This window comes from Sprattus sprattus (genome assembly GCF_963457725.1).
Source record: "Sprattus sprattus genome assembly, chromosome: 6".
NCBI lineage: Eukaryota > Metazoa > Chordata > Actinopteri > Clupeiformes > Clupeidae > Sprattus > Sprattus sprattus.
In genome coordinates, this window is record NC_137925.1 from 29138829 (window position 1) to 29166172 (window position 27344).

Here is a 27344-nt window from a genome sequence, read left to right on the forward strand (position 1 = left end):
CACACAGCATGGCACATATCAATGGATGTGAATATTCTGTTGCCATTTCTGTTGCTCTGTTGATTAACAGCTGAATGTTAGGATTGTAACAGCGTAAAACTAATATTGTGATTGGCCCAGAAGATTTCTTTGGTAACCATAGGCATCAGTATATGGAATACATTATTAACAACATTATTATGACATTATATATATATGTTCATTACAGCTAAATACTTAATTATTCCAAAAGTTTGCCACTGTCTTCTAACCGTCACAAATCTGATGAGATGAGTGAGGGATGAGGTCAAAGGTCAGCGGTCATACAGGCTCGTCAATGTGTGAACCCTGTTTTCTCAGGGCACCCATGACAGTTTTATTCTAGAAGATAAAGCATAAATGTTAACAACTAAAACATGTGTCCCTTCTCTCAGTTCTTCTGTCTAGTCCTTTCCTGAAAATCGGATGGAGGTTAAGATGTTGAAATCTTTAAAAAAAAAAAAAAAGGTTTAGATTTCCTCTGCGTATGCAGCATGAGCGTTCTCCATCTTTCAAGGGCTGTTTCCCCTCTATGTGCTCAGTGGTCTGAAGAGGCTGTATTAAAGTGTCCCAGCCACCAGGGGGCTCCGTGAGTATGGCCGGTAAATGGAACAGACAAACAACAAAATAAATTGGTGGATTTGTCCTTTATAAACAATCTTTTCAACCATGGTTAGAGTTCTAGGACTTGATCATTGGTCATGAATCTAGGTGTTTATCAGGATGATTTGCTTGGTCAAAAAAGTTTAAGGATCCGCAGGATGTTAAAAAGGGTATGTTATTTTAACCGCTTATATCCCTGTTTAATTCCAAAACATTTGACACTGTATTTGAAATCAACATGACATTTATTAATGGCATGTCAAAAATCAGCTTGGCAACTTTTGAAGGAAAAAACAAGGAAAAAGCCAGGCAGTCTGGTGACCATTAGTTTGCAACTAGCTAGATCTAGAATTGCCCCTAGTTTAGACTGGTTAGTCTACACTGATTAATGATTTAGGACACCCTGATTTAACCATAATTAATGATTTAGGACATCCTGATTTAACCATAATTAATGATTTAGGACATCCTGATCCACCAAATCACAATCATGTGTTACTGTTGAGGTGCAAACTACAATTAATTTAAAGTCTCCTCACAGCCATATCAGAGCATTGTTAATTACTTTAGTTTATCAGTGACTAGCTAGCTGATTGTTTAACATCAGAAGTCATTACTGTACTATAAAAATGAATCTGAAGTTACCGCAGTTTAATTACCCAACTTTGACCAGTTTGCAAGTGAAAAAAATGCATTTAATAACCCAACAAGTGAAAAATGTTTCCCATAAACATGCTGATGGTTAGTTGTCTCCCAAAAATGATTTTTTTTTTTCTCTCTCTCTCTCTCCTTTGTTCACAAGACCATCCCCTGCCATGTTGTTCTGGAACGGATGATTACGATCTCTAGGCTCATATTCTTATGCGTGAGATCTGTGTTTGCTTCTCTGAAATTAAAAGTATGTCTCATCCATTAGAACTTTCAGTCATCAAAACACTTTTATTTATTTGGATTGATTTTATTATTTCTTTAAATGATAAACCATTGAAAATATATCTAGGTACCGTTCATTATTATTGTAATCATATAAAGAGTGACACAACGCTGCTCATGAATAGAAGACAGATGACTAGCTTGTGTTTGTCTGTCAGCACACAGTATTGTTTTCAAAAGCACGTCAGGAGACTTCTGCCATGGGTTTAAATATGATACAAATAATGCCATTAATATTGTGTATGAGATAACGCACATCACAGTATGGTAGTCACCAGGTCACTGTCGCAGGTCAGGACCACTCTTGCACATCTGATGAATGCTGCACTAGATAGCTTATGTTCACACAATCCAATAAATTCTGTATTTGTGATTCAAACAATTACACACTACAGTAATGCCCCATTTCATGTAGAAACTATATTTCTTGCTTAACAAATAAATAGAAGTTTGCTTTTAGAATCACTTGACAAGCTATGAACTAGTTCAATACATTTATCAAAAATGGACACCAACGCTGTCAGACACAGTTTGACAAACTGATTAACCCATTGATTTGCTCTGTCATGGTTTCACTCTCATAAGGCACATCAGCTGAACTCCCAAAAGATAAGTAATTAAACCATTATTAAAGAGTTGCATGAAAATTTCATTTTGTGGTTAGGATTATGCATTTGTATATCATGTAAGGATAAACACACATTCAGAATAGTGGATATGGCATGTTCATGATATCACCAAAGGATGACCACACAATCAGAATAGTGGATATGGCACGTTCACACATCTTTTTGAGTAAGGTAACGCATGAAAAATGAACATAGAGTTGTACACCAGATGATAAATGTCATTAATGTTCTGATATACTTTTGTCTTGCATGTCGTAACTGCATGAATGTCTTGACTGCATTAATGGTGTCAATAAAAAATTGATCACAAAAAAATAAAATGAACATAAAGTTGACTTTTGGACCAGATCCTGACAAAACAAATATCAACCTTTCAAGTACAAAATGTATACTTGACCAGCTTGTTTGCAATAACACAAAATACGATATCTTAACAGGATAAGCATTTATATTGATAGCATAGTGAACTACGATATCTTAACAGGATAAGCAGATGTCAGTTGTTTTTTTTTAACATTATGATCTTTTTTTTTTTGATTTTAAGAATTTGAGTAATTTACATTTTTACACAATCGCATGTACACGTAGCTACTAAGAAACTTTCCGACTTTGAAGTTGGCTTCATAAACGGAAAGACCAGGGTTAAGGGCTGCGTGTGTGGGCGAGATGTGAAGTAGTCTTCCTTTTGTTTATGGGCTGGGATTTAAATCTACCGTTTCATCTGAGCTGAAGTGCAGAGTAGGCTAATGTCAAACTCAAGACCATTTAAAGAAGGAGGTTGTATGTTGCAAATTCAGAGTGCCTGTATTCAGTCTATAAAACGTTAATGTTTAATGTTTAAAAAGTTATCAATCAGGCTATTTTACCAACACGGAGGTAGTGCCAGAGCAAATAAGTATTTTGGTCAAATAGCATCTGGTCCAAAAGCCACTGTCATACGTCTATCTGTGTTTCCTTAACATTATCAAAGCCACTGTCATACGTCTGTGTGTGTTTACTGAACATTATCAAAGCCACTGTCACACGTCTGTTTGTGTTTACTGAACATTATCAAAGCCACTGTCACACGTGTGTTTACTGAACATTATCAGGCCCTGCTGGAAGTAAGAAGTCGTGAAAGTGACTTTATGGCAGAGGTGGTGTAGACACACACTCTGAATTCCACCTATGCATTTGACCCATCCAGGGTAGTGACACACACAACACCCAGTGAACACAGTGAAGTTATGGACACTAACCCAGAGCAGTGAGCACTTCAGCCATGGATGTTGGCATGGGAGAGCAGTGCTCTACCACTTCCTCCGCCCACATTTTTCCTACTGGTCGGGGATCAAACCGGCCACCTTCCGGTTTCCAGGCTGAAACCCTAACCAGTAGGCCACAGCTGCCCAGAGAAGTCCATTCATTTCAGAATTTATAGAACTGATGTGAATCCATTATTGTAATCTTCACCTACTGTTTAAAACCAAGCTCAGAGTAACAAGATTTTCCAAGAATATTAAAATATCAGAAGTACTTTAGATCACAGACGTTAACCTATGTACAATGTATGGTATCCATACTGAAAGCTGCCAACGTTCCTTGTCAAAGCTGTGACTGGTTAGGTTTCTTCCTGACTAACAGGGATTTTTTTTTCTTGCCCCTGTTGCCATTGTGTTTGCCCTAAGGGGGTTCAGGCTCTGGGCTCTGTAAAGCGCCTTGAGACAATTGTATTGTTATGGCGCTATATATATAAAATTGAATTGAATTGGTTAGTCAGAAGTCATTATTCAGCTTGTGTGTCACAATGTTCCTGGGGTTATAGTACACAGTGTAAATGATCATTAAGTAAAATGGTTGAATTGTGATCAGAAAGAAAAGGAGCCTCAACTGTGGCGTCCATTTGGCATCTTGTGAAGAGTTGACAACATTGTTTACATTCACTAGCTCCAGTTTTTGAGTAGATCGTGAGGGAAATTCATTCCACAAATATTGTTTGTCTTGAAGTCATCTGTCACTGAAATGTTCTCCAGATGTGTGTAGGTGTCTGGATACGGAGACTCAAACTCTGCCACTGGCTTTAGGTGAGAGAATGTACACGAAATTGTAGGAAGTTTCAGAACTCATTTGAGGGTTTCAGTATGATGATTTGAAAGTGATGTTGACTTGTGGACGCTAGCACTGGTAATGGATGTGTTGGTGCTGATGCACCTTCCCATCCACATGTGAGTGTGTGTGTGTGTGGATGTCTGAGTGTGTGTGTGTGTGGATGTCTGTGTAGATCTTTGGGTAGACTTTGGTGGCGCCCCCTGTTGGCAGTAGAAGCTGCTGCTGCTGGGCCACGTACTCCTCGTAATTAAACGAACCCATGTGCTCCTTATCGCCGGCAGACGATGCACACGGAGCCCAGTCACGAGGAGGTGGGCGGTTCTGGGTGGGCATGGCCTGGTTTGTGACGATGGTGCCAGGGGAACACGGCTTCTTAGACTGGCAGAGCCAGAGGAGGATGGTGCCCAGGATAAAGACCACTCCAGCGGGGATCCCAATGATGACAGGCCAGGGCAGGCTGGGCGACATCACCGTGGGGATGGTGTAGTGGTGCGGGCTGGGGTCTACACATAGGAGCGGGAGAAACAATCAGAGTTTAAAAGAGGTATCCCGCAGATTAAAAACAGACGGGGAAAAACTTTGGATAATTGCACATGAACTGCAATAGACTTGGGTACTTAATCATTTTTAAAAGAACATCACAGTACAAAAACATTTTAAGAATAACTTGGTAAAGAAACAGCAAATGTTTATGCAGAGAAATATCTGTTATCACATTATGAGTGTGTGTGTATGTGAGATCGTTACCAGGCAACACTGTCAGGTATGCGCTGCGGAAGCTGTAGCCCATGGTGTTGGCACCCAGGCAGATGTACATGCCCGCGTCCTCCTCCTTGGCACGGGTGATGAGCAGCTTGTTCAGGTAGGAGCCGTCTGGCCGAGACCACACCTCGCCCGTGGGCAGCACCACGAAGCGATGGTCGCCGACCTCGATGGTGGAGTTATATTTGTTCTCGTCGCCAGGCTCCACCCTCTTCAGCCACTGGATGACGGGCTTGACGTCGCTGCGCACCTTACACTGGAAGGAGGTCGCTCCGCCGTAGGACACCGTGGTGTTTACTGGGTGTGTGCCCGTCAGAATGGGCTTGGAGTTTGTGCGCTCTGGATTATCAATTATCAATCATTTATCAATCATTAGCAATCATTAGCAATCAATCAGAATGGGCTTGGAGTTGGTGTGCTCTGGAATATCAGAATCAGGTTTTATTGGCCAAGCAAGTTTTACACAAACAAGGAATCTGTCTTGGTAAAGTGGCTCTCAGTGTGCTTACACATATTACACAAAATATACGTACATCACAACACAATACAATACAACAGTGCAATGGTCTGATAAAGCTTACTATATACAAGGAGGAATAGTGCAAGAAGTGTCCAGGAAGTGAAGGAATATCAATTATCAATCATTAATTGTCTGAAACATGTTCATTTTGTTTTTTGGTGTTAAAAATAGCGTACTTGGTCTCGGATGAAGAAAGCAAAGGTAAGATTCCAAGAACTGTAGGCATATAAGACATGTAGGTGTCCACAGCGCACACAGCTGGGACTTCAATTTGAAGCTAATTCAATAATTAAATATGTATCTTAAACCAAGCTTTGTTACGGTCTGATGATACAAAATACACAAATTGATAGCTTAATGTGATTCCCCTTCAGTCAGCACTGTATCCTAATCTGTCACTATAATCCCCATTGAACGCTGATCTATAACTATACGTGATAATTCAAGGTGACACATGTGTGCCTACCGCTTTATAACGCTTATTTAGCTTTGTGTTATGACTGATGAGCAATTTAAGACTTCTACTTGTGGCACACCACTGAAATAAGTTAACTTGTGAAAGAAGAGGTGTACCTACTTGGTGATGTGCAACAAGGTGGTATTTCAAGTATTTGGTCATCTAGTCTTCAAATCATGAAACACAAAAACACACTACAAAGCGAGTTCCAAACACGGCTCTGGACTTACGGATGACACACACACAAACACACACACACATACACACACACACAGCTCTGGACTTACGGATGACTTCTACTTTATAGGTGGCGTTGATTTCTCCTGCCCGGTTGGACACGTGGCACGTGTACCGGCCGCTGTGCTCGGGCGTCAGGTTCCTCAGGCTCAGGGTCCACTTCTTCTTACGACCCTCGCCGACCTCCTCAGGGGTCAGAGGTCGGCTGTCCTTTAGCCACATGATCTCTGGTCGGGGCGTCCCATTGGCTGCACACTTGAGCCGCACGGAGCTGCCCACAGGCCTCGCTATCACCCGCTTACGCATCTTAGTGGGCTGAGTGAACCTGGGGCGCACTACACACACACACACACAAACACACACACACACACACACACACACACACACACACACACACACAACGTATCTTAGTGGGCTGGGTGAACCTGGGGCGCACTACACACACACACACACAAGCAAACACACACATACACACACCCACACACAAACAAACACACACACACACACACACACACCCACACACTACCCGACCCACACACACAAACACACACACACAAACACCTTACCCTGTTTCCCTGATAGTTGGGTTGAGTAGTCCAAGCCTCCCACCGTACCTGCTGTTTCCTGCCCAGTGCTGGAGTCTTCTATCGACAGCAAAGGAGAGAGAACAGAACTAGTGAGAAAAAGCACCAATGTGGGCCAAACGTCAGCACACTTAGTAGTCAGCACACTTAGTAGTCAGCACACTCAGCAGTCAGCACACTCAGCACACTCGGGATTCAGCACACTCAGGAGTCAGTACACTCAGCACACTCATCACACTCAGACCTTCTGCAGGGTTCATTTGTATTACCTCTTACCAGAAATGCATGTTAAAACTAAAATGTATGTTTTTCATAGAAAAACAAAACAAGGATCTTAAAGGACATGTACCGTCCACATGAACAGGCATAACTGTAAGGCCACAGACTGGATAAATAAAAGTTATCAGGTAGAGATGAGATGAACAGAAGGAGCCTGGGTTAGACATCTTTGGGACCTATGCCGTATGAGAACTGAGCTGTTTGGGTTCATCAAGTTCCTTTCCACTTGAAGATAACCTTAACAGTGTCCGACCAACTCTCACCAATCACCATCATTTATTTTGGCCTTCTTGCCTGCTTAAGGTGTTATACTAAGGAGAAGTTTAAAGGTTTTCACTGTTTTTTGATTGTGGCCCGGGTCTTAGCTGGGAAAACTCTTGGTTATTATGAACCCTTGCAAGAGGTTGAATTATTCAGTTTTGCTGAATAAAAGTGAGGAGCTTGTCAGCTATAACACCCTCATATACATAAACTAGACTTGTCAGCTATAATATAATAATAATAATAATAATGTACTATAATAATACCCTCATATACATAAACTCTGAAATTCAGACTGGCAAAGTCAGCAAACAAAAGCCGCACAAAGATCATCAGATTTCTAAATCAAACAAAGCGAGGTCTCTGTTTCACGGAGTCGCCACGACACAAGGGCATTCTACACGGAGTCGCCACAACACAAGGGCATTCTACACGGAGTCGCCACGACACAAGGGCATTCTACACAGAGTCGCCACGACACAAGGGCATTCCAGAACACATTTCACAGAATTACTGCCTCCACTAGCTCCATCGCTGCAGTGGGTTTGTGTGTGCGTGTGTGTGTGTGTGTGTGTGTGTGTGTGTGTGTGAGTGTGCTCCACTGGCTCCGTCACTGCAGTGGGTTTGCATGACGGAGGTGTTTGTTTAACCTCTGCATGTTTGCATTCCCACAGCACAGCAGACAGCCACAGAGAGCAGAGCGACTCTCTCGAAACCAGAGCCTCCAGTCCAGAAGTCTATGTTCGTGCACAAATGACCAGAGTTTAACTTCTCCAAGGTTTTAATATGGAAGAGCCTGGTTTGGGGATTATGTGTTGAAATGGAAGCCAAGCCGTATTGCCAAAGGAGTATTATAATCTTTTTGTATTTTAGCCTCAGTTGAGCCTTGTTCTGTTGTAAACTGCAGCATCTATTTTAGCCAGTCTAGTTTAACACACCTTCTGGGCTTTTAGCCATCAGTGTTATTATGAACACTGGATCAATCATTGGTTTGATTCCTGAGTGTTAAGTAACAATCCAAACAATTAACTCAGTGAAATTCGAAACTCACAAACACAAAGCAGACCTAATTACTATTTCTACAAAGTTGTGAATGCAGTGCATGAATTATCCAGTTACCATTTTGTGCCTTGAGCCGATGTGTCTTGAGCCGACATGTCTCCAGACACGAGCATAACCACTAAACTAATTGCATTACTACCAAAGAATGAATAACAATGAAAACCTGAGATATTCACTGCCTACTGAATGTTTTAAAAGTCAACAGAACAGATCCATCCTAGGTATGTGCACATTTAGTGACATTGAGCTCACATGACACTGCTGCATAGCTCAACGTTTGCACCATTTACTCACACAGTGGACATCAGCCTTTGTACAGTAAACATAGTTGCATATAATGTCCCAGATTTGACCAAACATATGAAGTCATTTTACACTTGGACAAACTTTCAGTGCTCTGCTGCTTCTGGCGCAGATCAGCTTTGGGGAATCAGGCTGGCGTTAGTGTGGGTTAGGGTCAGAGGGCGTTAGTGTGGCTGGCTGAGGACTGACCCTGTGGTTCCTTCTCTTGTTCAGGGATTGCCTCCACAGACTGGAAATACTGCTCTTAGTTCTCCAGCCTCAAGACCTCATGAACTTAACACACACTGGTCTTAGTTCACTCAACACACACTGCTCTTAGTTCTCTCAACACACACTGGTCTCAGTTCTCCAGCCTCAAGACCTCATGTACTCAACACACACTGCTCTTAGTTCACTCAACACACACTGCTCTTAGTTGTTCACTGCTCTTAGTTCACTCAACACACACTGCTCTTAGTTCACTCAACACACACTGCTCTTAGTTCACTTAACACACACTGCTCTTAGTTCACTCAACACACACCGCTCTTAGTTCACTCAACACACACTGCTCTTAGATCACTCAACACACACTGCTCTTAGTTCACTCAACACACACTGCTCTTAGTTCACTCAACACACACTGCTCTTAGTTCACTCAACACACACTGCTCTTACTCCTCCAGCCTCAAGACCTCAACACACACTGGTCTCAGTTCTCAAGCCTCAAGACCTCTTAAACTCAACACACACTGCTCTTAGTTCACTCAACACACACTGGTCTCAGTTCTCAAGCCTCAAGACCTCATGAACTCAACACACACTGGTCTTAGTTCTCAAGCCTCAAGACCTCTTAAACTCAACACACACTGCTCTTAGTTCTCTCAACACACACTGGTCTTAGTTCTCCAGCATCAAGATCTCATTAACTCAACACACACTGCTCTTAGTTCACTCAACACACACTGCTCTTAGTTGTTCACTGCTCTTAGTTCACTCAACACACACTGCTCTTAGTTCACTCAACACACACTGCTCTTAGATCACTCAACACACACTGCTCTTAGTTCACTCAACACACACTGCTCTTGGTTCACTCAACACACACTGCTCTTAGATCACTCAACACACACTGCTCTTAGTTCACTCAACACACACTGCTCTTAGATCACTCAACACACACTGCTCTTAGTTCACTCAACACACACTGCTCTTGGTTCACTCAACACACACTGCTCTTAGTTCTCCAGCATCAAGATCTCATTAACTCAACACACACTGCTCTCAATTCTCTCAACACACACTGGTCTCAGTCCTCCAGCCTCAAGACCTCATGAACTCAACACACACTGGTCTCAGTCCTCCAGCCTCAAGACCTCATGAACTCAACACACACTGGTCTCAGTTCACTCAACACACACTGCTCTTAGTTCACTCAACACACACTGCTCTTAGTTCACTCAACACACACTGCTCTTAGTCCTCCAGCCTCAAGACCTCATGAACTCAACACAGAGACTAACCTTCTCTTCGGTTCCACAGAGCAATTTGTCATTGAACTTTGAGGAATAATCATGGGATGTTCTGATGCTATATTCACTAATGCAAATATATACATATATATATATATATATATATATATATATATATATATATATATATACATATTATATATGCAATAATAATAACGGCACACCACCCTGGTTGCTATATACTCTCTAGAGGACAATTTTTACATAAATTATTGTTGATCTATACTTGATAGCTTGATCTATGAAGAGGCTGCAACTGGATTCATGTGTTTGAAGGAGGCTTAAACATTCCTGCCTCTCCACTTCACACACACCCCCCCTTCACAGCTGCCTCTCACACACACACACACACACACACACGCACGCACGCACGCACGCACGCACACACACACACACATTCCCCTCCTCACAGCTGCCTCAGTGAAATTGGAGGAAACATCAAGGAGAGAATGGAGCTTTACTGAATTAACATATCTCAAATATCGATCACTCCGTGTTGCCTTTGAAAATAACACCTCTCTTCCCTCTACTAGGAAAACATGTCAAATGTGTTACAGATTTTGATGTCAAGAGACCACCGTATTTTAGGAAACAAAACAAAACCAAAAACATTGTATAGGACTGTCAAAAGCTCTTGCACAAACACTTATTATTTATTGAATGATCCTACCTAGTAAAAATATATACATGGGGGTTAATATCACATTAGGACACACTTTGTGAAAAGATATACTGCCAACTCTGGATTAGTGCTGCCTGGTTAATCTAATCGCAATGCTAGCCTGTTTGGTTACGTAACCACACATTTAATGCAATTTAATTAAATAAAGAAGTGTGCAACAAAAACGTGACAACCTATTGGCTGTTTGTGTGCAGTTTGCTCATTATCTTGGAGGTGATCAAGGTGATCAGGGTTGACAAACTCTGATTGCCTAACTTGCTGTTAAATCTGTTAAATGGTCGGCTACTACGACGGGATTAAGATATCAGTTGACTCAGTGTTACTTAACCGGAGTAAAAGGAGCGCATTCGCCAATGCAGGCCAAGTTTATGACCAATGGCTTGCACATTGTTTTTTTCACCAGAGGATTGCACTTCAATCATTTCTGGCTAGGATAATTATCCGAGCTCAAACGATTCATTTGTGGAGCGGCGCAACTTAGTGAATAATGTTCAAGGAACTTCACTAGCCCATATCCTGTGATGTTATATTTGACATCCTGCCTTACTATCATATTCTTTGGAGGCATTCCACATTCCGTCATATTTCATCCATAAGGGCCCCTGCTACTGACCCATTTCAATATCTCAAAAACTGCTGAATTTAAAATTCTTGAAATCTCGTATGCTTATACTTAGATATTATTTGCATTAAACATTTGCTCACATCTCCTAAAGTTCTATTTGGCTTGCTTAACTAAATGGCTGCCAACAGCCAATCAAAATTCAGCAGCAAATACATGCCTGTGTGAATGGCCAATCTTAATGAAATTTTGTATGCTCATTCATAATACCATAAAAGCTATTTACCCAACAAATCCATGAGATGTCGGTGCAACATGTTTTCCCCTGTTCCAAATGGTCCTCTTTCACCTGTTGAAGCTGAAACCTTTTGCCCTCTGCTTGGACCCTGATGCCAGCTGCCTGTATTTAAACATATTATTATGATAGCGTAAACCCCTGTCCTGTTGTAAATGTACTTGTACGCAGTGTTGGGAAAGTTCACTTTCTACATGAACTAGTTCAGTTCATAGTTCACAAATTTTAAAATGAACTAGTTCAGTTAATTAGCCTGACGATGTCATACTCATAATTCTAGTCAGAATATGAGTCTGAGACTGAACCATTGGGCTGTGATTATGGGGCGTGTTTCAACGAACCAGGAAAGAAAATTCCTCTTTGCTGATTGGATACCTAGAACCAATCAGAGCAACGTAGTATTATTACCATCTGATAGATTAAACTTTTACCTGATCCCCTAGGAAGGACGGCAAAAACATCTTTTCAATCGACAAATGCCTTGATTGCGTTTCTCTGTTCCTCTTTCAAAATGAATGCGCTGTCAATATCTGTTGAGATATGCCTGCTCACGTTACTTAATTAGCACTCAAGGCTAGAAGCTACCATTTGTTTCAATGTTTTTTTTGTCTACGCGTTAGCATAACCGATCAATAATGGTCTAGAGTGCTTCAGTTAAGACCTACAATCTTTGGCAACACTCGTTTTGCGTATACACAACTAACCGAGTCAATGTAGACATAAAAAAGTCTTGTACATAGCTTAAATCGTATAAAATATGTCCCACTAAGCTCCCGAGATGGCGCCATCTTTGTCCGATGTATAGGCTATTCTATCTATATCTGTCCATCAACGTATAAAGCCCGCCCTTACAATTTTATTGGTCAGATCACTTTTCGGTGGGCTTGAATCCCTCCCAACTAGCTCGACTCCAGACTGAATCTCCCAGACCAAAAATGTTGTGGGCGGAGTTCAGGCTGGTATCCAGGCTATCAGTTCATAGTTCATAATTAAAAATTTTGAACTAAGTTCACAGCTCCAAAAAATGAACTAGTTCAGTTCTTTTTTTCAATATGTTGCGAGCTAAAAAAAAATCGAAATCTCTATAAATCTGCAATACCGCTTTCTGCCTCTACACAACTTCGGCGCACTTACACTTGCCAGGCATTGACAGTTAAAGAAAGCAAACGCAGCGATTGGAAACAGGACTGTTAAATGTTTGTTTTTCGCCTGGAAGTCTCTAAAAATCTGGCACCTTATTGAACGAAATTAAAAAGAGTGAACGTGCCGTTCACAACCACAAGAATGAACGAGTTCACAGTATCGTTCATCAGGCAATAATACAGAGCGTTTAGTTCACGTTCACCAAAATTATGAACGAGTTCATGAACTTTCGTTCAATGAACGCATTCAGGTACAACACTGCTTGTACGTCTACATGTAGCATTAACTCTACATCTGCTATTGGACGCAAACATATTCTTGCTATACCGCTGCCTTGTAATGATAATGACAATTATTTCATTATTAGTTTTGTTAAGTTTAAGTTTAACATTTTCTTTTGGTAAATTATTTCATTTCAGTTTTACAGAACAATTCATTTTAGTTTTAGTTTACAATAATAACCCTGGACAGTGCCAGTAGTACCGTAATATGCATTTGGAAAATTGTAATACAGAAATGAAAAGTATTTTGCAGTATGTTGCAATGTGCTAGTGTCATTTACAGGAATTCAGTGTGCAGGGTTGCCTCCAGGAGGCATTTAACATTTCCAGTTGAGAAATCAAACCACTTGTCAATGTCTGCAATGCCATAGAGTCATAGAACTTCACAAAGTCCTATTGCTGCTTGGACCTTTGTGCCGTCACCTTGTTTGTCCATCAGTTGCTCCGAAAAAGCTGCCCTGTTTCCGCTGACGCATATTCTTTTTGATCTTGTAAACTTAAAAATATATGTGATGTAGAGCTTTGTTTCCTCCAGCTTGTTTTCGAGTTGGTCACCCCACAGTGGAACAGTCTCAGCAGATCCTCCAGTGTTTTCTTCATCCTCAGACATCCTCTTCATCCTCATCATCTTCCTCTTCAGTGCCCCCGGACGGGTCTCCTCTTCAGCGCCACAGTAGAAAGCTCCACTGAAAGCTGATCACAGACATGCTTGCAGGTGTTATGCGCTATGTGAGCTGAATGTTGGCACTGCTCAATAACTGCTAAAAGGATTTGTGTTTTCCAAAGTTTACATTGGGATTATTTGCTGCATAGGCTGTGTTATGTCTAATATCCAGTCCATCATTTTTCAGACTGTTCATCAGAGTTTGACGTATGCCATATGCAGTTTTATCTCTGTGTGTGTGTGTGTGTGTGCGTGTGTGCGTGCGTGCGTGCGTGCGTGCGTGCGTGCGTGCGTGCGTGCGTGCGTTAGAGATGCGCGGTTGGCGGTTGCACCCGCGGACTCCGCGGTTAAACCGCGGATCGGGCGGGTGACGTGACAAAAAATTATATTTTAATTAAATTCGGGCGGGTGGCGGTTTACCCAACGAAATTCAAAATATCTACACATTGTTAAATGTCTTTACCTACATCCAAGCACATTTTTAAATAATCAAATTTTCATCAGGCAGTAAATTGGCCTAGTTCCGTGTATGCATACAAAGCAAACAAAGGAAGCAAAAAAGTTCAAATTAAGTGACGATCCCTATCATGTCGCGTCTCTTTGCAACGCCGCAAACCTGCAAGCTATGAGTCAGCTGTCAGTATTGGAAGAAGCCTTAACGTGTCGTAGATGAAACTGCCTGGGTTATTTTGTTTCGTTAGGCTATTAGTTATATTTTAAAACAGCCAGTCATTGTAGCCTACCACTCGTGGAATAAGGAATTTCAAAGAGATGATGGAGTGATTTGACTCAGAAGTGACATTGGGCATTGGCAGCGCGAGATGTTCAGAACAAGTTACACTTCTAGCTCAGTAACATCACCAGCTAAGAAAGAAGGTAAGAAAAATAGTCGGAAAACTTTGATTTACAAGGCAAGCAGGCAAGTGTTGGGGTTGTTACAGTAAAGCCTACAATGCGGTGAAATTTCGGAATTGGCTAACAGACTCTGTGTTTCCTTCTAAACTAAAAACAAGGCTATATTACCATATTAAAATGGTGTACCAAATTGCGTTTTATTACAATGATAAAAAAGTGTAGGCCTACTAGCCTATGGTAAGATCAGGTTTGCCGATGTGCTTGGCTATTTTAAAGTTTCTCCCTGTGCATCGATCGGAGACAGACGTCACTTCACTGATAATATTCTGGGGATAGGCTACAACATAGCCAATAGGCTTTCATACTAGGGGCTTTATCCTTTAAATATCTTTGCGGCATTGGATCAGTCTCCTTTCAAGAACAGGCAAGAACTTTCTAGCCTCGCGTCAGCAGCGCCTATACCTAAAAACAACAGGCGGATGGCGGGCGGGTGCGGTTTTGAAAATTGGTAAAAAAAATTGGTGCGGATGTGTAGCGGACGGATCATGCGTTTTGTGATGCGGTTGCGGATGACATAATAGCCCATCCGCGCATCTCTAGCGTGCGTGCGTGCGTGCGCGCGTGTGTGTGTGCGTGTGTGTTCATGCCGTTCATCAGAGCTTGACGTTAGGGGTGGGCGATATACTGTATATCCTCTGCGATAATATCGTCATTGTTGTTCAAACGATGTGCAAAATTACATTATCGAGTATTTAAATGACTTCGCCAAAAACAATGATGGGGAAACTGTTCACATCATGTTCTTAATAAGCCTACGGCGCAGCAGCGCTCCCCACAGCACGGTACTCACACGACTAGTGGGCCAACGTGATCACGTGACATGGCTTTTCGCATCCACTTTGCAACAGGTTAGCAGCGCATGGTGATGTCTGTTGTGCCTCCGTTGGTGTAGCATAAAACGTGAGTTTTATTAAAACATAGCGTGTGTAATGTGTAGCTTTTTCATTCCGTTTGTTAACCTTTCCTGCTGTCTGTCTCTGAACGTAGTTGGAGATTGCAGGGGAGTAAAATGCTCCGCTGCCGAAGTAGATTACATGTTTTTAACTTCGGGGTTAATTCCCTTTCCTTAACGTCTGCTGTTGGTTAGTAAATACAGACAGCAGGAAAGGTTAGCAAACGGAATGAAATAGCTACACATTACACACGCTATGCTTTAATAAAACTCACGTTACTCACATACTGGTTAACACTTTCACAGCACATAAATGTTTGTCGCTAACTATCAGCATATTCAAACTATGCGTTACCGTTGTACCTCCCTGTACGTGCTCTTAAAGGAGCCGCACCATTTTACTAAACATTCTTGCAATGTGAATCATTTAATTTAAATATGCTTATTGGCCTTATTGTGTACGCTTGTGCGTTTAACAGCGCTTGTTTGTGAGAGAGAGCATTTAACTGTTGATGCCCCAGTTTAATAAAGCCAGGCCATTCATAAAAAACGTACGTCAATGTGGCATTAGTGCTATGAACAGTTGAGAAATTGATTCCGTCGGGTTCGGTTCAGATTCGAATTTTTTTTTAATTTTATTTATATGGCTGTCGGTCCGGGCTCGGTTACTATTCTGTCGGACAGGGCTTGGCTCTGACAGAAAAATTCGTCCCGATCCATGCCTTAATGCTCATGTATTTGTATATTTGTACAATCCTGGACAGAATTTAAGTTTAATAAGGCCATAAGCACTGCTGTTGATGTGCAATAATTCTCATGGATGCATGGAGCACTTTATTACAAGAGTTCAATATTTCTGCATTGCATTGTTCAATTAAGTTATTTTTGTTTAAAGACAATAAAGAAGTGTTTTCCTTAAACATTGTGCCCATTATTGTAATCTCCAAGAAGGTATAACTCTGAGAATTCTAATCACGTTTTTTTAAATATCGTCTTATTATCGTTATCGTCAAAATTAAAAAAAAAATACAGAGATATTCTTTTTTGCCCATATCGCCCACCCCTACTTGACGTATGCCATATGCAGTTTCATCAATGTCTTCATACAGGCCAAGTCACTTGCACAAATGTTTCCAGTGCAGAGATATTTCTCTGTCTCTGATGGAGTGCAGTGCAAGCTACTTTGCTATGGACCTGTGCATTCCAGCTCATTAGCATACAGTAGTCCTGCCCCCCTCTGAGTTTGGCCTCTCAGCACGCTCCCTGCCCAGATGAAATATATCACTTATGAACGATGCGGTACTTATTCATCTACTCATTGGGCTTAATCAACGTTTTAGTTCCATGAACATGCACATACTTCATGTGCAATTAAGGTGGTACATTTTTCAGTATTGTTTAAATACACAAACAACACATTAACTCCTGTTATTTTATCTTACTAGTTGTGTCTGTCTTCATCTTCACTATTATGGTACAACAGACTCTTTCAACCAAAAAAACAGATTGGAATGCTATTCCCACTGCCTCTCTTCCTCCCTTCCTCCCCTCTCTCCCACTCTTCCTACCCTCTCTCCTCTCATCCTCCCCTCTCTCTCTGCTCTTCCTACCCTCATTCCTCTCTTCCTCCCTTCTCTCTCTATCCGCTCTTCCTCCCCTTTCTCTCTCTTCCTCCCCTCTCTCCCTCCCCTCTTCCTCTCTTCCTCCCCTCTCCTCCTCCCCCCTCTCTCACTCTGTTCCTCACCTCTCTCTTCTCTCTCTCTCCTCTCCTCCTCCCCTCTCATCCTACCCTCTCTCTCCTCTCCTCCTCCCCTCTCTCTCCTCTCATCCTCCCCTCTCTTCCTCCCCTCTCTCCTACTCTTCCTCCCCTCTCTCCCTCCCCTCTCCATCTCTTCCTCCCCTCTCTCCCTCTGTTCCTCCCCTCTCTCTCTGCTATTCCTCCCCTATCTCCCTCTCTTCCTCCCCTGTCTTCCTCTCCTCTCTTCCTCCCCTCTCTCTCCTCTCCTCTCTTCCTCCCCTCTCTTCCTCCCCCCTCTCTCACTCTGTTCCTCACCTCTCTCCTCTCTTCCTCTCCTTTCTCCTCTCTTCCTCCCCTCTCCCCTCTCTTCCTCCCCTCTCTCCCTCTCTCCTCTGTTCCTCTCTTCTCTCCTCTCTTCTTCCCATCTCTTTCTCTGTTCCGCCCCTCTCTTCCTCCGTTCTTCCCCTCTCTTCCTCCCCCTCTCTCTCCCTCTGTTCCTGATGGTCAGTGATGCAGAACCAGACTGTTGGCCCCAGCCAGCCCACATGAGCTCAGACACTAATGAACAGACACGAGTGAAATGAAATTCCAGACCCAGACCCAGACCTGTGTACACCCTGACCAGACCCAGAGCTGTTTACACCTTGACCAGACCCAGACCCAGAGCTGTGTACAACTTGACCAGACACAGACCCAGACCCAGAGCTGTGTACAACCTGACCAGACACAGACCCAGAGCTGTGTACAACTTGACCAGACACAGACCCAGACCCAGAGCTGTGTACAACCTGACCAGACACAGACCCAGACCCAGAGCTGTGTACAACCTGACCAGACACAGACCCAGACCCAGAGCTGTGTACAACCTGACCAGACACAGACCCAGACCCAGAGCTGTGTACACCCTGACCACACCCAGAGCTGTTTACACCTTGACCCAAGCAAGGAACATATAAAACTGCGTCCTACTGCAAGGAACATATAATGTGCCCTACTGCAAGGAACATATAATGTGTCCTATTGCAAGGAACATATAATGTGTCCTATTGCAAGGAACATATAATGTGTTCTACTGCAAGGAACATATAATGTGTTCTACTGCAGGGAACATATAATGTGTCCTATTGCAAGGAACATATAATGTGTTCTACTGCAAGGAACATATAATGTGTCCTACTGCAAGGAACATATAATGTGTTCTACTGCAAGGAACATATAATGTGTTCTACTGCAAGGAACATATAATGTGTTCTACTGCAGGGAACATATAATGTGTCCTATTGCAAGGAACATATAATGTGTTCTACTGCAAGGAACATATAATGTGTCCTACTGCAAGGAACATATACTGTGTTCTTCTGCAAGGAACATATACTGTATTCTACTGCAAGGAACATATAACTGCAGGGAACACTTTACTAAAACATGAAATACGTGACTCCAGTGACTTTAGTGAGGGTTTCCAGATTGTATCACTGGATATTCCGGGGGCCCAAGATGGTTGCAGCACTAGTTTTGTAATCTGATCTGTTTTCATACATTCTATCTCCTGACAGCTGTAGAATGTGGCTTATGTCACGCTTGTGTCACGGTAAGGCAAGCAGGAAGACAGGAAGCAGGAGGACAAGCTTCCAATGAGGACCTGCAGACATACTTAATACCTCTTTTCATTTAAGTTTCAGTTTTCTACCTGTGCATTTCTGCATTCATGCAAAGCATGAACATAAATGCTCTCACACACCCTCACACACTCTCAAGCACTGTCACACACTCTCACACACTCTCACACACTCTCAAACACTCTCAAACACTCTCACACACTCTCACACACTCTAACATACTCTCACACACTCTTGCATACTCTCACACACTCTCACACGCTCTCACAGAGCTATGTGCTTATACATTTAGAAGTGCCAAGGGTCTTTACACCCAGCCCACCCAACGGCCTAAAAAGGATGACGTGTGATTACTGGACCTACTCAGAGACTGTTCATCAGAGTTCCTGTACATTACTAACCATCAGAGTATAGTTCCTGTACATTACTAACCATCAGAGTATAGATCCTGTACGTTACTAACACGCCATCAGAGTATAGATGTATGGAGAGCATAGAGCCATAAATAAGGAGATACCAACATTGAAAATTGGAAGGAAGAAGCTTTCAATGACACAGGCTGATGGACAGGAATGTGGGAAGAGCATGTCAGTTAGTAATTACTGACTGTCAGTTACCTGAGAAGGCTTCAGGACGCAGAGTAGAAAAACAATGACTAAAGGTGACTGCCATTTAGCAAGTTGTCCTTGACAGACTGAATAATGTACATATACTGTTATAGGAGAATGTCTACTTGTCTATATACACACGGGGTGAATGAAGATTACTTAAAGGCAGAGTCTACAATTTGCTTTCAGTTAGATGAAAGGTTGATGATATTTGAGCCAATCAAATTGCACTCCTCCCTTCCGTGCTCCAGAAGCACACGTGTTGATTAGCTGGGACTGCTTATGGCGCCGCCCCATGTACATAGCCACACCGGAGACATTTCTATGCACAATCACTGACCAGACAGCTGGGGGAGGAGAATGTGATTATAATCACTGACCAGACAGCTGGGGGAGGAGTCTGTGATTATAATCACTGACCAGACACCTGGGGACCATGAAGAGCAACTGGCTGAATCACAGACCATGCCTTTAATGGAATAATAATACTAATCCCAAAATACTTTTCAAGAACTCTTACATTTAAAGTAAACCTCTAGCTTGCCCTCGTACGTCTGCTCACTCACACACACACACACACACACACACACACACACACACACACACACACACATGCTTGCAGGACATAAACATCCCCATATGACTGGGGCTACAGCTGCCATGGGAGCCTGGAGACGAGCAAACAAAGAGATTAGACAACAAGCAGAGCCCTGTGAGTGTGTGTGTGTGTGTGTGTGTATGTGTGTGTGCGTGTGTGTGTGTGTGTGTGTGTGTGTGTGTGTGTGTGTGTGCGTGTGTGTATGTGTGTGTGTGTGTGTGTGTGTATGTGGGCTCATCAAAGGTGGGCAGACAGTGGGAGTGAGCGCTCTGCCAGAAAGGCTGCAGCTGCCGCCTGCGCTGATCTCATCTTGGCAGCTGTTGCATTCAGACTCCTCCAGAGGACGACGTGAAAGAAGGGTGTGTGTGTGTGTGTGTGTGTGTGTGTGTGTGTGTGTGTGTGTGTGTGTTGCATTCAGACTCCTCGAGAGGACGTGAAAGGAAGGGGTGTGTTTGAGCCCTGTGCTGCTTCACTCCAGCAAACAGCGCACAGATTTACACCATTTCACTCTTTCACTCTGTTTATGAAACTTGAACTTCATATATATAATAATAATCTAAAGTTTCAAGTTTCATAAACAGAGCGAAAGAGTGAAATGGCGTAAATCTGTGCGCAGGACTTTTTCCCTGGGGATGTTTATGTCCTGCATTTCTTTCTTTAGTTTGGCAGTATATCTCTATATTTAACCATCTATATTTTAACCATGAGCCAGTTATAAAAGGTTAGGTCTGAGTGCAATGAATGCAGATCTTAGGCAAATTAATGAATGCAACGCAGATCCTTAGTAAGGGCAGTTCCAACGGCTGCTTCTCACGGAACCTAGGGATCTGGCCCTGCTCACCTGGGAACAACATCTGGCCCTGCTCACCTGGGGACGGGAACAACATCTGGCCCTGCTCACCTGGGAACAACATCTGGCCCTGTTCACCTGGGGACGGGAACAACATCTGGCCCTGCTCACCTGGCCCTGCTCACCTGGGAACAACATCTGGCCCTGCTCACCTGGGAACAACATCTGGCCCTGCTCACCTGGGGACAACATCTGGCCCTGCTCACCTGGCCCTGCTCACCTGGCCCTGCTCACCTGGGAATGGTCACTGGGACAACACCTGGCCCTGCTCACCGTCCACTCATGGACCTCCTTATATTCATCTCCAAGTTCCTCCACTGAGAACAACGCCATGAGTTGCCAGCATAGCACTTGTTTGTAGGTCATCCCCAAACCAGAATTATCTTAACCACAGACTCAACAACCATTAGGATTGTTTTGTCACTAACAAAGTGGTTATGCACATATCAATACGAAATGGAAAGTGACATAGACCTAACATGTTGTACTAGTCTTTGAAACAAACCTTCTTCACTGAATACTTTGATGTTTTGATGTTTTGTAGCCTCACACAAAAGTAGCAGGTAAGTCATATATTTCCACGTGTGGAAGTAATAATCTACGTATGTTCAATGTAGTGAGCCAGGTGTTCTACCATTTCCTCCTTTGAAATCGAACCTACAGTACTGTGCAAAAGTTTTAGGCAGGTGTGAAAAAATGCTATGAACTAAGAATGCTTTGAAAAATGTAAACAATAAATGTTTATTTTTTATCCATTTACATGGTAAGACTGAGCACAGCAACAAGACACAACGTAGTTATACTGCATCAGCAGGGTCTCTCCCAGACAAAGATTTCAAAGCAGACAGGGGTTTCAAAATGTGCAGTTCCAGCTCTTTTGAAGAAGACGTTGAGGATCGTAGACGCAGTGTTCAGCCAAGGAAACTTAATGCAGCTGATGAAAAACACATCAAGCTTATTTACCTTCGAAATCGGAAGATTTCAAGCAGTGGCATCAGCTCAGAACTGGCAGAAACCAGTGGTACCCAGGTACAGACATTTACTGTCCGGGGAAGTCTGGCCAGAAGTGGTCTTCATGGAAGAGTTGCAGCCAAAAAGCTCTACCCCGACAAGGAAACAAGGCCAAGTGACTGAACTAAGCACGTAAACATAGAAACTAGGGTGCAGAAACATGGCAGAAGGTGCTCTGGACTGATGAGTCAAAATTAGAAATATTTGGCTGTAGAAGAAGGCAGTTTGTTCGCTGGAGGCTGGAGAGAGGTACAATAATGAGAGTCTGCAGGCAACAGTGAAGCATGGTAGAGGTTCCTTTCCAGTTTGGGGCTGCATTTCTGCAAGTGGAGTTGGAGATTTGGTCAGGATGAATGGTGTCCTCAATGCTGAGAAATACAGGCAGATACTAATCCATCATGCAATACCATCAGGGAGGCGTATGATTGGCACCAAATGTATTCTGCAGCAGGAACATAACCCCAAACATACAGCCAATGTCATTAACAACTATCTTCAGCTTAAAGAAGAACAGAAAGTCCTGCAAGTGATGGTATGACCCCCACAGAGCCCTAATCTCTACATCATCGAGTCTGTCTGGGTTTACATGAAGAGACAGAAGAATTTTAGGAAGCCTACATCCACAGAAGATCTGTGGTTAGTTCTCTAAGATGTTTGGAACAATTTACCAGCCGTGTTCCTTCAAAAACTGCGCAAGTGTATCTGGAAGAATTGATGCTATTTTGAAGGCAAAGGGTGGTCACACCAAATATTGATTTAATTTAGAATTTTCTTCTGTTCCTTCACTGCATTTTGTTAATTTATGAAGAATTGATGAAAATAAACTGTTAACACTTCCATTTTTGAAAGCATTCTTAGTTTACAGCATTTTTTCACACCTGCCTAAAACTTTTGCACAGTACTGTACATCTCTAATCTCTAAAAGGAATATCTCAGTGCAGTTATACAGCATAACATTGACCAATCAGTTACTCTCTCTCTCTCTCTCTCTCTCTCATCCTCTCTGTCTCTCCCGCCCTCTCTCTCTCTCTCTCTCTCTCTCTCTCTCTCTCTCTTCTCTCTCTCTCTTTCATCCTCTCTGTCTCTCCCTCCCTCCCTCTCTCTCTCGCTCTCTCTCTCTCTCTCTCTTTCATCCTCTCTGTCTCTCTCTCTCTCTCTCTCTCTCTCTTTCATCCTCCGTCTCTCTCTCCCTCTGCAGGCTGTGACAATGGTGCAACATGCACTGACTAAAATAATCCAATATCAGCATCAGCCTTAACTAAACACACAACACTAACGCACTTCACACAGAGCAAACCCCAAGTTGGTTTATTTCAGTCCAATATTCCATTTTTGAGTATTTACTACCTTACCTGTTCTTTTTCTCATAAAACTCTTCAAAATGACAGGCCATATCAACTATAGTAGAGTATAACTAAATTAGAGTATAACTACAGTGCAAAGACCATTGTTAAAATGCAACTTCATGCAAAAATGCAATGTGCTTCCTTAACACACCTTATGCAGTATGTACTCTGATACAGTATGCACTCTGATACAGTATGCACTCTTATGCAGTGTGTACCTTATGCAGTATATACTCTGTTAGTCAATGGCCAGCCCTGTATTTCACACGGCTGTTAAGTGAGTCATTTCACAATTATTCCCATTGACCACATTCTATTAACGGTACTGAAACACACCTCTCACTTTTTGGACACAAACAGATTTCTTTCTTTCCCTATTTTGGTGTCTCTTCTGTAAGCGTAGCCAAGGGTTCCTGATTACTCAACAACATCATGTTTTGATGTTGAAAGAATCCACAAAGACCGCACATGTATGAGGCAGTTTATAAACAACACAGCCGTAACAATGTGTACGGTAACCACGGTAACCCCGAGATCTGCCTTCAGCCGTTAGAATGTGCACGGTAACCACGGTAACCTCGAGATCTGACTTGGGCCGTTAGAATGTGCACGGTAACCCCGAGACCTTCTCAGCCCCCCGTCAATAATCCCTATGTAATGCATCTGTGTGGAACTCCCCTCTGCTCATTCCACTGGAACATTCAGGGTTAAACGTAATTATGTTTAACATTCTTTTTTCTTTGTCTGGTTACGTTCTTTCTCCCACTCATGGTCAGGAGAGAGGATTAGGATTAATGTGTGTGTGTGTGTGTGTGTGTGTGTGTGTGTGTGTGTGTGTGTGTGTGTGTGTGTGTGTGTGTGTGTGTGTGTGTGTGTGTGTGTGTGTGTGTGATGTGTGTTTGATGTGTGTGTGAGAAAAGGCATGGTTGTGTATGTCTTGAACAGGGTGGGGGTGTAGAGTCACAAGACTAAGCCAGAGGTCTCCGTGAGGAACGCTACCAAATTAGGTCTTGAATGATTGGACAGCCATTGCACTCATGTGTGTGTGTGTGTGTGTGTGTGTGTGTGTGTGTGTGTGTGTGTGTGTGTGTGTGTGTGTGTGTGTGTGTGTGTGTTTGTGTGTTTGTGTCTGTGTGTGTGTGTCTGTGTGTGTGTGTGTGTGTGTGTGTGATTGGACAGCCATTGCACTCATGCTTGGTACTTCCTGAAACAACTCAGGGAAAAAGTCCTGCGCTTTAAGACATTCATTTCTTTCTGAGCCTCAGTACTTCAAAAAGCAGGTCTCTCTGCTCCGCTCGCCTCTCTCAAACACACACAAACACACACATACACACACACACACACACGCACACACACGCACACACACTTCAAAAAGCAGGTCTCTCTGCTCCGCTCGCCTCTCACAGAGCATGGGTATTCCTCAACACACATGCTGAAGCAATTACTAATGTAGAAGCACTGACCAAATAAATAGCAATTAGCTCAGGAAGTGGAGATATAGGAGTGTGTTACAGTAACACATTTGAATTGGAGGTATAGGAGTGTGTTACAGTAACACATTTTAATTGGAGATATAGGAGTGTGTTACAGTAACACATTTGAATTGGAGATATAGGAGTGTGTTACAGTAAAACATTTGAATTGGAGGTATAGGAGTGTGTTACAGTAACACATTTGAATTGGAGGTATAGGAGTGTAACAGTACCACATTTGAATTGGAGGTATAGGAGTGTGTTACAGTAACACATTTGAATTGGAGATATAGGAGTGTGTTACAATAACACATTTGAATTGGAGATATAGGAGTGTGTTACAGTAACACATTTGAATTGGAGATATAGGAGTGTGTTACAGTAACACATTTGAATTGGAGATATAGGAGTGTGTTAAAGTAACACATTTGAATTGGAGATATGAGGTGTAACATTAACACATTTGAATTGGAGAAACTGTATAGGTGTGTGTGACTGTAACACATTTGAATTGACAGTGGACACCTCAGCCAAGGGCAATGGCCGCTTACATTTTTAAGTGTCATCTACATGTGCTCATTTAACTGGTAGGTCCACCTAAGTAATACAATACAGGGTAGGATTATGGGCATTAACATGGACAGATGTGCAGTGGAGGGTGCAGGCGTCAGGTGTAGAAGGTAAAGGGTCTCACCTGTGACGATGACTGTATAGTTGGGTGTGAGCGTCAGGTGTAGTTGGGTGCAGGGCCGGATTAACACTTTCTGAGGCCCGGGGCTAATTACCCGGGTGAGGCCCTTCATATCATGATGTTCTGACGCATGACCTCACACAAACCCACTTACACATCCAGGGCCGTTTCTAACGAATGGGCTGACCGGGCTGTAGCCCCAGGCCTCGCCGCTAGGGGGGCCTCCGGTCGCTGAAGGTCAAATGACAAAAATTAATAAAAAATAAAAAATAAAAAAAACAAGCAAAAATGCCGGGCCAAAGGAAAAACGAGAGCGGAGCAAAAAAACGAAAATTACATGAAATAAAAAAGGAAAGAGCGAAAGAATTATTACAGAAAACACCCAAATTAACCAACATGTGGAGGAGTAATCAGCCCGCTGTAGCAGCTACCACCAACAAAGATACAACTGTCAGTGAGGGAGAGCAGCCAACCACCACTAGCCAACTAACCAGCCCAACTAGCCAGTCTGCTAGCAATAGTGCTACAATCTCTGAGGAAACAAGTGATGGAGAAGAAGCAGTGGGTAATGTAGCAGATGAGCCTGTTGATTCTGAGGCTGGGGCGAAAACAGATATATCAACAGACATTGCCTGCTGGGGAGAAGTTAATGAGGAGACGCAAAGCTATTGGGTCGGAAAGGGAATTGAAGCACCCACACAATGTCAACATAAAGATGTCGATTTTTCGGCTTCTGAAAGGAGCTATAAAAATCAGAAGCGATGTCTGAGCAAAACATTGTTTTGTCGCTCGCTCAGAAATGGAGAGAAGGTGGCAAGAGAATGGTTGTCTTACTCCCCATCTACTGGAAATGTGTTTTGTTTTTTTTGCAAACTATTCAGTAACGATTCGTCCGCTTTCACGCACGAATTCTCTGATTGGAAACACTCAGTTGACCGAGTCGAGATGCACGAAGCGGGTCAGCCCCACAGAAAGGCTGTGCTTACTTGGCTTGCGCGCACCCAGGTGTGTGGGATCGACGCGGGCCAGCAGGATCAACTGAAAGATGAGGCGAATTACTGGAAGGAGGTATTGAGGAGAGTTGTGGCCGTGATAAAATTTCTGTCAGAGCGTGGGCTCGCTTTCAGGGGAGAAAATCAAACTCTGGGCTCAGTGCACAACGGCAATTATTTGGGCATCTTAGAGTTGCTGGCCATGTTTGACCCTTTTTTGGATGAACACTTAAAACGTTTTGGAAACAAGGGGCGGGGGACACCCTCATATTTGTCATCGACTGTATGCACTGAGTTTATTGCACTCATGGGCCAGCTAGTACAATCAGAGATAATAATGCAGCTTCAACACGCAAAGTATTTTTCACTTATTGTGGATTCTACACCGGATTTGAGTCACACTGACCAACTAACATTTGTGGTGCGTTACGTGTCTCAGGAGGGCAAGATCTTTGAGAGATTTTTGAAATTTCTGCCCATTTTTAGCCATACAGGCGAGTCCCTTTTTGACTCAGTCACAGGTGTGCTTCAGGACATGCACATAGACATTAAAAATTGCAGGGGACAGTGCTACGACAACGCGTCTAACATGGCAGGTGCGTACAAGGGATTGCGTGCCCGAATTCAGGAAATACACCCACTTGCTGATTGGATTCCATGCGCGGCCCACTCCCTGAACCTTGTTGGGGTCTGTAGTGTGGATTGTTGCCGTGACGCCAGCTCTTTTTTTAGGCTAGT

At 42.9% G+C, this 27344-nt stretch overlaps 1 protein-coding gene across 1 annotated transcript in view; it reads right to left on the reverse strand.

The window, feature by feature from the left end:
• Positions 1 to 1573: 1573 nt before the first annotated feature.
• The window catches only part of fgfrl1a (fibroblast growth factor receptor like 1a), a 57878-nt gene continuing 32107 nt past the window's right edge, over positions 1574 to 27344 (reverse strand). The window contains exons 4-7 of the mRNA XM_080840758.1: positions 6814 to 6891; positions 6298 to 6582; positions 5019 to 5372; positions 1574 to 4774 (exon numbers count right to left, since the gene is read on the reverse strand). Of these exons, the coding sequence (XP_080696884.1) occupies positions 4338 to 4774; positions 5019 to 5372; positions 6298 to 6582; positions 6814 to 6891 (1154 nt within the window). The 3' untranslated portion in view covers positions 1574 to 4337. The remainder of the gene's footprint in view (positions 4775 to 5018; positions 5373 to 6297; positions 6583 to 6813; positions 6892 to 27344) is intronic.